General features: G+C 44.2%; 1 protein-coding gene across 3 annotated transcripts in view; it reads left to right on the top strand.

The window, feature by feature from the left end:
- The window catches only part of ASIP (agouti signaling protein), a 28,727-nt gene extending 16,482 nt beyond the window's left edge, over positions 1 to 12,245 (top strand). For 2 of the 3 annotated variants that reach the window (XM_071815741.1, XM_071815742.1), the window contains exons 2-4: positions 5,191 to 5,345; positions 6,510 to 6,571; positions 8,002 to 12,245. In XM_071815741.1, coding sequence (XP_071671842.1) covers positions 5,192 to 5,345; positions 6,510 to 6,571; positions 8,002 to 8,178 — 393 coding nt within the window. In that variant the 5' untranslated portion in view covers position 5,191 and the 3' untranslated portion in view covers positions 8,179 to 12,245. Of the gene's footprint in view, positions 1 to 5,142; positions 5,346 to 6,509; positions 6,572 to 8,001 lie in introns of all 3 variants that reach the window. The other variant, XM_065850010.2, reaches the window with a different exon arrangement.
- The last annotated feature ends 1,191 nt before the right edge of the window (positions 12,246 to 13,436 follow it).

Genomic DNA, 13,436 nt, shown 5'->3' with positions numbered 1-13,436 from the left:
TATATATCTGTAAACATTAATGAGGTCACGCCTCAGTGTCCCCTTCTTCAGCTCCAGAGCCCCAGCTCCCTCAGCCTTTCCTCACACGGGAGATGCTCCACTCCCTTCAGCATCCTGGTGGCTGCGCTGGACTCTCTCCAGCAGTTCCCTGTCCTTCTGGAACTGAGGGGCCACAACTGGACACAATATTCCAGGTGTGGTCTCCCCAGGGCAGAGCAGAGGGGCAGGAGAACCTCTCTGACCTACTGACCACCCCCTTCTAACCCACCCCAGGTACCATTGGCCTTCCTGGCCACAAGGGCCCAGTGCTGGCTCATGGTCACCCTGCTGTCCCCAGGACCCCCAGGTCCCTTTCCCCTGCGCTGCTCTCTAATAGGTCATTCCCCAGCTTATACTGGAACCTGGGGTTGTTCCTACCCAGATAACAAGGGAAAGTGTAGAGTCTTGCATATTTCATTAAATTTTTCCCCACCCAACTCTCCAGCCTGTCCAGGTCTCTGGATGGCAGCACAGCTTCCAGTGTCAGCCACTCCTCCCAGCTTGGGGTCACCAGCAAACTTGCTGACAGTCACTCTATTCCCTCGTCCTGAGGCACTGCACTGGATCCAGGCCTCAACTGGACTCTGCCCCATTGACCACAACTCTCTGGCTTCTTCCCTTCAGCCAGTTCTTAGTCCACCTCACTACCCGGTCACCCAGACCGCACTCCCTCAGTTTAGCTGTGAGGATGCTGTGGGAGAATGTGTCAAATGCCTCACTCAAGTCAAGGTAGATCACGTCCACCACTCTGTCATCATCCATACATCTTGTTATGTCCTCATAAAAGTCAATGAGGTTGGTCAAGCACGACTTCCCCTTGGTGAAGCCATGCTGACTGCCCCTAATGACCCTCTTATCCCTGATATGCCTTGAGATGGCACCAAGGATCAGTCGTTCCATCAGTTTCCCAGGGATAGAGGTGAGGCTGACTGGTATACAGTTACCCGGGTCCTCCTTCTTGCCCTTTTTGAAGACTGCAGTGACATTTGCTTTCCTCCAGTCCTCAGGCACCTCTCCTGTTTCCCAAGACTTGGCAAAGATGACGGAGAATGGCCCAGCAATGACCTCAGCCAGCTCCCTCAGCACCCGCGGGTGCATCCCATCCGGACCCACGGATTTATGGGTGTCCAGATTGCTTCACTGTTCCTTAAGCCAGTCTTCATCAACCCAGGCAAACTCCTCCATTGTCCTGCCTTCCTCTGGGGCCTCAGCAGTACGGGGCTCCTCAGGACAGCCTCCAGCAGAGTAGACAGAGACAAAGAAGGCGTTCATTAACTCTGCCTTCTCTGTATCCTCTGTCACCAGGGCACCCACCTCGTTCATCAGTGGGCCTGCATTGCCTCTGGTGTTAGTTTTATCTGCCACGTATTGGAAAAAGCTCTTCCTGTTGTCCTTGATCCCTCTCACCAGGTTTAATTCTAAGGAGGCGTCAGCTTTCCTAGTTGCCTCCCTACACCCTCTGACAACAGCCTTATATTCTCCTCAAGTGGCCAGCCCCTCCTTCCATGATCTATAAACTCTCCTCTTCCACTTGAGCTTACCTAGCAGCTCCCTGTTTAACCACGCAGGTCTCCTGGCTCCCTTCCTTGACTTCCTACATGTCGGGATGCTCTGATCTCATGCCCAGTAGAAACAGTCCCTGAACACTAACCAACTATCTTGGGCCTCTTTACCTTCCAGCAGCCTTGCACATGGGATTTCCTCTAGTAATTGCTTGAAAAGGTCAAAGTTTGCCCTGCTGAATTACAGGGTTGCAATTCTGCTGGCTCTCCTGCTCCTGCCACATAAGATATTGAACTCCACCTTCTCATGGTCGCTGCAACCAAGGCAGCCCTTGACCTTTACAGCTTCAACCAGACCCTCCTTGTCAGTGAGGATGAGGTCCAGCACTGCACCTCTTGTAGTCGGCTCCTCCACCCTTTGCATCAGAAAGTTCTCGTCAAAGCACTGGAGGAACCTCCTGGACCATGGCTGGCTGGCCGAGTAGTCCTTCCAGCAAACATCAGGGAAGTTAAAATCCCCCACCACAACCAGGGCCTGTGACTGTGAGGCTGCTCTCAGCTGTCTGTAGAGGTCTCATCAACTTCCTCACCCTGATCTGGTGGCCTATAATAGACACCCACAACAGTATCACCCCTGCCAGCCTGCCCCTTAACTTTCATCCATAGACTCTCAACTCGCTTCTCATCTGTGCCTGGACAATACTCAATACATTGTAGTTGCACTCTCACATAAAGAGCAACTCCACCACCATGCCTGGCTGGCCTGTCTTTCCTGAAAGAACATAGCCATCCATGACCACATTCCAGTCATGTGTGCTCTCCCACCATGTCTCCGTAATTGCCACCAGGTCATAATCTCCTGCCCTAACACAGGTTTCTAACTCCTCCTGCTTATTCCCCATGCTGCACGCATTGGTGTGCAGGCACTTCAGAGAGTGAGCACACCGATTTCACCCCAGGGGTGTGGGGGGCCTCCCAGCCTTCATCAACTCTAGAGTGATGCCCTACTGATGCAAGCCCAGCTACAACCCCACCCCCCTTCGAGTCTAGTTTAAAGCTCTCCAAATGAGGCCTGCTAATTCCTGTCCCAGCATCCTTTTGCCCCTGCGAGATAAACCTTTCACTGTTTGGACCGCTGTCTTGCAAAACCAGCCGTTATCAAAGAACCCAAAGCCCTGCCTGTAGCACCAGTCCTGGAGCCAATTGTTTACAGACTGAATTTTTCTATTCCCTCCCATATCATCACCCAAAACTGGAAGGAGGTTATTAAAGCAATTTACTTGTCTTTTGTTAGGAGTTCAATAGGAAAACAAACTCTTTTAAAACTAAGTGTTCATAGAAAAGCAGATGTAAAGCTTGCTGGAGCTAAGGAAAATAGTCTGATTGCCTTAAACTGTCTCCGGTGAGTCCCAGAAGGAAAATTAGAAAAATAACGAACAAAATTGGAAAGTAAAACCCTCTTGAAAAGACAAAATCCAGGATTACAAGCACTTCGTTTTTCATCTTCAGTTCTGATTTCCACCTCTCACCTTCTCATTAATTCTGCTGCACACATCTAGAAGGCCATGCTGCTCTCAGGAACGTTACCTTTCTCATCAGTAGGTATAGTTTTCAGATCAAATGCATATTCACCAGTATATGCATTCTCCAGGTTCAAACAGTCACTCAAAGGCTGTAAAATTCCCACCAGCTAAGTGCTTTTGGCAAAAAAATCCCACCACATGCATGAGGTTTCAAATCAACACATGCAGCTAGTTTGGTATTTTAACACCAGAGCATGTTCAGATGTCACTGTTTGAAGTGAACAGATATAAGCTGTTAAATCTCACTATTTTATTACATTTGCACAGGTGCAATTTCATCCATTGGCAGTTGTGCTGAGATAAGACAAGGAATTATAACAGAAATAATGTTTTGGCCTCAAAGAAGTTAATTTAAATGGTACTTTGGAGTCGACATGGTCTCCAGCTGACAGTTACATGCCAGCTGTGCCAGTGGTCCAGATGGGCAGCACACACTGATCTGAAAATTATAGATACATTATAGAGAATATCCTGTACCCAGGCTAAAAACTTGCTTTAAAAAGCAAAATCTACATCATGAACACCCCTGTGTGCAAATCTAAACAGCTTCCAGCACACAGCTTGCTCTCATCACTCCAGCTCAGAGCATGGAAACAAGAAGATCCCAAATGTCTCCATCTACCTGTCATAGACATGCCCTGTAGCATAGAATCATAGAATAGTTGGGGTTGGAAGGGACTTTTAAAGGCCATCTAATCAAACCCTGTTGCAAAGAGCAGGGACATCTTCACCCAGATCAAGTTGCTCATCCAACCTTACCTTGAACATCTCCAGGAATGGGGCATCCACCACCTCTCTGGGCAACCTGTTCCAGTGTTTTACCACCCTCATCATAAAACACTTCTTCCTTCCCTGTATGCCTAGATCCTGTAAAAATCAGCATACTTAAATGTAACCAAGCTAAGATTTTTTTTAAGTAATGTATTTTCTTTGACCAACTGGGTATTTGGAAAATGTAGACAAGCTTTTTGACCTGTTATTCAGGTCTTTCTGGAATTTCAAGCATAGGCCTAAAGCAAACACATCATTGGGAATAGTCAGGTTGGTAATGTTAGTTACATAAAAATAAGTTCTAACTCACCTGAATGGTTATGGTTACAATCTAAAGGGTTATCTGCATATATACGCGTTAGAACAGAATGCATCAAGAAATCTCCATCAGGTTTGGACATCTTTTGTGAAAGGACACAGGAAAAACAATAAAAGAGTCTCTCTTCTGTATAGAAAAAAGTCATTACAACCAGATTAATTGCTCAAAACATCTGGTTTCACTCCCTTTCCGGTGAAAAATCCACTTCTAACTTCAGCAGTGTTAATCTATGAGAAAAGGAGCCAGGGACTTTCTTCCAGGGTATATGGCCACATTGTATGGCAAAGCTCAGGTTTCCCCATAAGTGTGCTCAAATCCCACAGACTTCGTTACATCTTCGAAGTTTAAGTACATACTAAACCCTAAGGCCCCTAAATGCTTTATGGGACTAGGTCTTTTATAACCTGCCTGAGTTATGGCTATGATTTACTGTGGGATCAGAGCAGCCACATCAGAGTATAATAAAACAAGGTATTTCTTCATTACTGCTTTTTAAATGGAGAAAACTCATTGGAAACATAAAAAACCCCAAATAACAAATTATTATTTTTTTTTAATTATCACTATTTTTCTAGGTTTTCTAGCATTAATTTGTAAACAAGATTTCCTAGGACAAATCTAATGATGTGATTTTGCTGGTCAAAAGTGACAGCAATTCTCACACAAGAAACACCTCTGTAAAAAGCAGTGGGAGGAGCTCACTCACAGCTCTTGGGAAAATAAACCTTTTGAGCAAAGAATCAAGAAAAATATTCCCTCTAGGAGAGTTATGTTTGAGAGAATATTTTCCCACTCAGAGAACTATAGTCTTAGGCACTCCGTATCAGAGGCAAAGTGCCGGAAAGAACTGCCAAATGTTGCTAAAGCTGCACAAGCCGACAGAAAACCATAGCTGACGTTCATATCTTTGTTTCTCTTCTACGCGCAGGTTTGTATCAGCTTTGGTTTTCATGACAATGGAATTTTTCCTCCCCAGGATGGAAAGTAAGAGCATCTTCCTAAGCCTCCTACTGTGCTACAGTGTGGTCAGAGCTGCCCGTTCTCACATGGTCATCGAAGAGAAGACAGAATGCAACCTGTCAAGGAGCAACAAAATGAACCTTCCAGATCTCCCACCCATCTCCATCGTAGGTTAGTAAAATCCGCTATTCAGGCCCAAATTAACGAGATGTGTGGAGAATACAGCTGTTGATTAATATGGATTGTTTTGATGGCTCACTGCAGCATTGCAATGCCATACAAATGCCTTAGGAATACACAGAACTGCAGCGGGAATGCAGCTACAGCATCCAAGAGTGGCAACATGGCAAAGCACAGTTTTGAGTTAAAAAATCAGCCAACTTATTTTAGTTTTACAGATTTCACTTCAGGTCACATCATACTCTAAGTATGTCACCTCATACTGAATTTTTTATCCAAATCATTCATTACGTAGAGGTACTGCTTATTACAAGCCTCATACACAGAATAAAGGTGTGGAAAATATCATAAGAGATTAGTGAGCCAGGAAAGATCTCACACTTGAACAGAAAAGTCTTGCTGTGTTAGATCCCGAGACAAATGTTAGCTGTAGAATTAACATACAGTAATAAACAGTATTAAAGTTGATACAATAATAATAATAAAGACAATTTTTATCCCTCAAGGGATAATATGGGCAAGTTCACAAATACTAGAGTTTTTATATAAAGAAGAAAAAGTTACATCAGGCATAGTCTGAACATCCATCCCCTCCTAAATTTACCTGATCCAAGAGTCAACTCCATAAATATTCACAAAGGTTTCAAGGCTACAGACACATTAATTAAACACCTTTGCAAATAACAGTTTGTAAAACAAGATGGTAGGTAGAAGAGGAATGAAGAGCTGAAGAACGAAAGGTAGCATCATGTGGATGAAGAGTTTATGCCAAACCAGCCAAGAGTTTTTTGCTTGTGAAAACCAGGAATTCCAAACATTTTTCCTATTTTTGTTCATGTGAATAACATGCATAAGTACCTACAACTTTTACACATTTTTAATTTCATTTCTCTGAAATTATTTTTGCTGTTCACATTTGACCCAATAATGTGTAAAAAAATCCCTCCTGAAATACAAACATCAGTGTTTTCCTGCTTCACACAAGTGACAGCGACAGTGTGAGTTCAGATGTGACGTGCGAGGATGGCTCCTAGAAAGGTGGCAATGAAGGTTACCTGCCTTCTCTCGCATAAAAAAATAGTATTAAGCATCTCAATTAAATAACACGTGCTGTAAAAGTGATTTAATATTAATGTTGTGCTATTCTCTTTGAAGATCTAACTAAAAGATCCCAGAAAGTCAGCAGGAAAGAGGCAGAGAATAAGAAAGCTTCCAAGGTAGGTGGCTGTTCAGAAAACACTGTTGAGTTTGAATGGTTTATTACTTCTCTAGTTCTCCTCATTGCGTTCATTTGCAAAGTATTTACAGCCATTCCCCAGCTGAAATGATTCACATACAAGTTGAAGCTCTAAATACTGTAAACCAAAACATTATTAGTGGAAGGAAAACTATGTGACCTTAGATTAGTCAGAGGTTATAGTTTGGGTTTGAGAGGGCTTGTTGGTTTTGATTTTGCTTTTGTCTCTTACACAAAAGGTACTTTGGTTGAAAATGTTAACTAGTAATTTTATCAGATCAGTAGATTGAGATGGATAGATTTCCTTCATGTGATGCTACCCATAGGTCTCAAACGTGAAGTATTACACATGCTGGTCTCCTATATTCTTTAAGTTGTCTACAAGAGTAGAAAACAGCATTTTTACTCTGCTTTTAATATGTCACAATCGCCATTTATAGCCAAACCAGTCATTGCTGCAACCAGAAACACTTAGAGCTCCTTCTTTTCCTTTCTTGTTCATGTCTGCTGTGGGCAGCACTTCCTAAATTCGCAGGATGACCCCGGTCAAAAGGGGTCTCAGGACGTCATTTAGTCCCACCTTCAGCTCAAAGCCAGACATTCTCGCCATCAAACTTTGTCTAAGTATTCTTGCTTAAAAGCTCCTAAGGTACTTCGAGACCTCCAAACACTTTACCTTAAAACCGACACTCCCGAGAAACTCCCAAGTTAAAAAGCACATGGGGCTCCTGTGGCTGGAGGGCTCCAGAGGCCTCTCCCATGCACATGCTGATCAATCCAAAGTTTTCCACCTTCCCAAATCGCCACCAGAGCAGCAGCACTGCTGGGGTGGGGTGGGCTGGCAGATCTTTTCCAGCTCACTCACCTGTCTGCAGGCGCGGATTCCCATGCACAGTAGGTCACTGAGCTCCAAAGGCAGCTTGACAAACCAACCACACAAGGCCAAGCTTTGCCAAGCCACATCCCCTTTCAGCTGTGCTGTTTAGGAAACAGAGCCGATACCAGCCCCACAGATCAACGTGGATGTTTCACTCCTTCATTCAAAAAGGCTGGGTTTCCAAGAGTAATTCCTTACTTTGTTTTACTGATAATGTCATTATCTTTGCAGTTTCTTGTGTCCCTCTTGTGCCACATTCTTCCCTACAGAGCATTTTCCAACGCTCTATCCCATCACGTTTCTAATTGCTCATGAGGTTTAACTTTTCGCTTGGTGGACTGGTCTCAAGCCGGCATCTCCCATGACACAGACCCACCACATCTCCATGTTCCTACTAATATAGACCTCACTGCCAGCAACCGCCAACTCACCTCAAGCCAGAAGCTCCCACAGTTCACTTTCTTTGCACCTATGCTTTATTCTAACCTGTACTCACCTTACATTCATATGTACACATTTATATTTTCTTCTAGAAAAAAGCTGAACCGAAGACACGTCCGAAACCAAGGCCCACGCCAGCTGCTGACTGTGTGCCCAACTTCAAAACCTGCAAACCACACTTAAATTCATGTTGTAACTACTGTGCGTTTTGCAAATGCCGAATTTTCCGGACCATCTGCCAGTGTCTAACGTTAAACCCAAAGTGCTAAGCCAAACTGGGGATGCAATAAGGCTTCCATCTTTCATTAGCTTCTCAACTGTGTATTTCAACCTGCCCCATGTGCGTAGCAATCCAAGTAGAGAGCTTTGAAGCTGGCAGCTTGGATTTGGTCCTCTTAATATTAAATGGACAATATGGGGTTTTTTATGATGTAAATGCTGTCACAAACAGGATGTTTTTTCAGGGAACAAAAAACAAACAGGGAGATTGACACTGAACAGTTATTTTTAGCAAAACTGACCTGCATTTTAAGAAGAATTCTGGGGTTTTGTTGCTTTGGCTATTTTTGTTTAGTCAGGTTTTTTTGAAGGGTCATATTAACCGCGTATTAATCACATTTTTGAACTGGCACCACAAACCCTGCACCAATGGCACGCAAAGAGCCACACTACAACAGGACCAGTTAATCCTGTAAGGGACCAAACTCGCGTTTGCCCACAAGGAGAGCACAGCACCAGCTTCTAGCATGGCCAAAATATCATGCTGAAAATGCAGGTTTCACACATTCAGCAAAAACCAGGATGAGAATTTATATAGGTTATTTTGTGTGAAAAGACAGACTCGAACCAATAAGGCAATTTTTCAGTCATTCCCAGTTGAGCATCAGTACATCCACCTGCAGGGTTTTTGTCACCCTACCAGCAATCAGTATCTCCAAGGTGAATAATATACATGTGTATTTGAACCCTGGACATACTTGTGCCTCATGACTTCAAAATCAGATTTCTTTCCCCAGCCATATCCACAGGAATAGAGTTCTCAGCCCTTCTCCTGCTGCCAAGGATGCAGCGCACATCAAGCCCAAAAGCAGCAACACACTCCCAGGACTTGAAGGAAGAAAAGAAAGATCAACAAAAATAGAAGGTGTATCCCACAGTACAAGCAATCAGTCTGTCTTGGCCCATTTTACTATGAGCAACTCCCAGCACCCACCCACCCCAAGCACGAATTTAAGTGGCAGTCTCCATGCGCTGCAGAAAAAATACATATATCAAATGCTGTAGCAAGTCTTAAAGGCTCAGAAGCAGCTCTGAACATATGGATGAGGCTCAAGGCAGCAGCAAACAGGTATCTGGAAGACACTTTTCTCTTGTTCTTGAAGATCTTGACCTTGAGTTACCCAAGATGGCACAAGAGGAAAGCTCTTCTTGCTTAAACTACCAGGAGAGATGTTGGTAGGTCACAGGAGAGTTAAGGAACCGACTCAGAAGCTGTCCCCAACACTCAGAAGTATGTCCCCAGACTCTTCATCTGCTAACTCCAGCTCTTGCTTCCTCCTTCTCTGTCCTGTATCTACAATGTTCCTCTTCTGTGGGCCTTCCTTGATTTTAGTCTTTTCCCTTCATCCCACCTTTATTGCCAGTGACCACAGGGGTCATTGCACCCCCAGAGCTAAAACCATATAATCTTCACCTGCCTGCACCAGTGACCCTACCAATGCTCTTTTGGCTTTCACAATCAGATATTTTTCTAACCGTGAATTTCTAATCCCCATCCTGAATTTTCTAGTGCTCTGTGCAGATCTGAGAGGAAACTTCTTTTTTGATTTCTAAACACAGTTGAGGGCTACAGAAATCTTCCAGGTAGGCCAAGATGATACAGATGACACTCTAAAGGAGATGAAGCTATATGAACTTTTTCTTCTAACAGTCAATCCAAAGCCCAGAGCTGAAAACATAGTTCAGAGGTGGACAGAAATGTTTTTTCATCTTAGAGATACTTATATAGATGACAGAGATTAATCTAAGAAAGAGCCCAAATGATGACAAGCTACCATATTGTTCTTTGTCTTTTATAAAATACACTAGCTATCACGTATGATACAAGCTTGAATTCTTTTAAATGTACATATTGTTTCTTTTAATCAGACATTCTAGCTCAGGAATCTGTAAGCCATTCCATTATGATAAAAAGAGGATGAGAAGGAAGAATGATACAACATCACAGTGGGCTTAGGAAAAAGAATTTGCCCCCTTTTCCTAGAAAAGATGTAGGTTCCCAGCAAGGTGTTTATAAATTCTCACAAGAATTTGTCCTTGATTGATACTGAAATCATATCAACAATCACACAACAACTTCTCATGTGGAAACAATTTCATTGTCTTACCAGAATGTCCAGCTGGGCAGAAAAATTATCTTTTTCCAGGGTGGAGGGGAGCAGGAGGAGAGGAAAATGGAAGGCAGGAGATATCAAACAAACAACAGAATGGTTGAGGTTGGCAGGGACCTCCTGGAGTCAGCTTGTCCAAGCCCGTGCTCCAGGAGGGCCACCTAGAGCTGGCTGCCCAGGACCACATCTGGGTGGCTTTTGAATATCTCCATGGAGGGAGACTCCACAGCCCCCCCAGCCAACTCTCTCCAGAATGTCCCTGTCTCTGTTGTACTGGGGAGCCCCGAACTGGACACAGGACTCCAGGTGTGGCTTCACCAGTACCGAGTAGAGGGGAAGGATCCTGTTCTTGACCTGCTGCCAACAGTCCTCACACAGCCCAGGACACCTTTGCCTCCTTCGCCGCCAGGACACATTACTGACTTGTGCTCAACTTGGTGTCCACCAGGAGCCCAAGGTCCCTTTCTGCAGAGCTGGGTGCATCCCGGTGTTTATTTGTGCTTGGACTACTGCTCCAGAACTTTGCATTTCTCCTTGTTGAACACCATAAGGTTCCTGTCAGAGCGTTTCCAGACTGTCAAGGTCCCTCTGGATGGCAGCACGATCCTCTGGCATATCAGTCACCCCTCCTGGTTTTGTGTCAATGGCAAATCACTGGGGGTGCACTCTGCCCCATCATCCAGATCATTCATGAAGGTGTTGGCCACAGCCTGTGGCTGCCAGCAAAGGAAATGGAAAGCGCTGAGACCCACAGGAAGGAGCTAGAGACGTGGAAGCTGAACCAGCACAGTACAGGATGGTGCATGTATGTAAGGAAGGAAAATTCAAGATCCAAGATCCTGTCACACTTTTTAACACAGCATTTATATGTAGTGCATTTTGAACAAATCTGATTTATTAATAAGCCTTTTCTGTAACTGGAATTGGTTAGAAAGAGGTTATGCTTTCTTTGCCATTAATCTATCACACTAAAGAATATATATAATCAAGTACTCTGAAGTTGTTATTAGCTTTAGCTACCTTTCCAGGTAAAGATGACCTTGCATGAGGTATTGATAGGATACGGAAATCAGTAAAACACGTACACCTAATATTTACTTGCTGTATTTAGTTTGAACAGATATTCATATTGAGGAGTTGTTTGTAAGTGGAAGAGCTCCCTGGGATGTGTCTGAAATGTCACCAGCACGCAGGTGATAAAACACACACATGAGAAGGATGGAATGGTTTAGCTGTGACACGCCAAAATGTCTGCACTGAAAACTGACTGGAATTCAACCTTAGAGACGCCAGTAATGCTTCCCTGACAGAGAAGTTTTGCTCCTAGAGACTAATAGAAATTTTACCCTAATTACACCTTAATAGGATTAAGCACAAACAAATCACTATTAGCTTTTCAAAATATTGCCTATCTTCTGTGAATTTAAAACAGATACTGTATTTTTCCCATCCAAAGCCCTGATTTGTTTGCTTATCATCACACTAAAAGACCATAAAATCCAGGTTTATCCTGATGGATAAAACAAATAGCAGAATTAATATCTGAATTAACTATACCAAACTAGCTCTAAATACCTCGTCATTTTCTAGGCTAATTACTGACACTCTCTGAAAGACCTAAAAAGGAAAACAAACAGCTCCCCATGTCAGTCTTTAGTATCTTCTCACAGAAGGAAAGTTCTGATGGAACACAGAGCAACTTTTTCCAAGTTCTATAGATGAGTCAACAGTGTCTGCGATGCTGTCTTGCCTGAGGGTGATGAAAGATTCAGTGAAGTCCCTTTGAGATGCAGGGACAGTGTTGACCTCATGGTGAAATCAGTTACAGGAGAAGCTGATGGAGTATTATATACCCAAGCTGAGGAGCCAAGGAAGAACTTGTACATGCCATGCCCAGAGCTGAGGCTGTGGGAGCTCTATTTTACAGAATAAAACCATCATCTTAGTCCTATGTCAAACAAGCTTCTTGGAGTATTGTTGGACATGCTATTGGTGAGATGCTGCGGTCTTGAGGTCACACACTGTCTGGGTGTGGACATTAAATGACATCCAAGGCCAATGCAAAAAAGCATTAAATCATAACATTTGTCATCAAAGCATTTCAAGTTGAATTAGACCATTCTATAGCCAGAAGTTTCTCCATAAAAACGCTAAATAGACCAATTCAGAATTCGTTCACATGCAGCATCCTACTTAACTCAGAAAGACATGACTGAGCTGCAAAATCAGGGCTGAAGTAATTGAAAATGGACTCCCCTAACAAACACCTGAGCAGTTCACATTTTTCCTGTCCACTTCTGAACTCCGAAGCGCTGCCCTTCCCGACAGCTGCCTCTACTCAGCCCACCCCTCCGCCTCCACTCAGCCACCTCCAGCGCACACAAGAGCATGGGAAGGTCCGCTGTGGTTACCGCTCTGCAAAATCCCAACTGCCACTGTAGCACCAACTTAATTGCCAAAACTGAAAGCGCACAACAAGCAGCTACTCATTTCCAAAGAGAAACATAATCTTAGATTTTGGTAGTACCTTTAATTGTTCAAAAGAAATAATTGCTTCCCGTGTCAGGTGCAAAGCACCTCAACCACTTCATGCTTTTCCCACTGTGGGGATGAGGCAAAGTCCATGTCACTTATGACAGGTACCCCACCGAATGTAACAAGTGAGATTCCCCAGACTGCTGAAGGCCACAGTTAGCAAGTCACAACGTAATCGTAATAAGGCAACTGGGGCATCACAGGTGGGCCCACTCATGGGTAGTGCTGAACCTTGGCCCTCCATGAACAGCTCTGCCTCTGTTCATACAACCTCTGCTCTGAGCTCTCCCAGCTTTTGTTTTGCCCACATCCAGGCTCCACTAAGAATTTTTCAATGGCATCATCAGCTCCCATCAGTCACAGAGTCACAGGCTGGTTGGGGTTGAAGTGACCTCTGGAGAACATCCAGTCCAACCCCTGCTCACGCAGGGTCACCAGAGCAGATCACACAGGTGGGTCCAGGGGGTTTGAATGTCTCAGAGAAGGAGACTCCACACCCGCTCTGGGCAGCCTGGGCCAGGCTCTGGCACCTCACAGCAAACAAGTTTCTGCTCATGTTCAGATGGAACCTCATGTGTTTCAGTCTGTGCCCATTGCCCCTC

The sequence above is a fragment of the Patagioenas fasciata genome, chromosome 16, assembly GCF_037038585.1.
Source record: "Patagioenas fasciata isolate bPatFas1 chromosome 16, bPatFas1.hap1, whole genome shotgun sequence".
Classification (NCBI taxonomy): Eukaryota; Metazoa; Chordata; class Aves; order Columbiformes; family Columbidae; genus Patagioenas; species Patagioenas fasciata.
The sequence above is the reverse complement of the archived record's forward strand: the minus strand, read 5'-3'. Positions and strand labels throughout refer to the sequence as shown.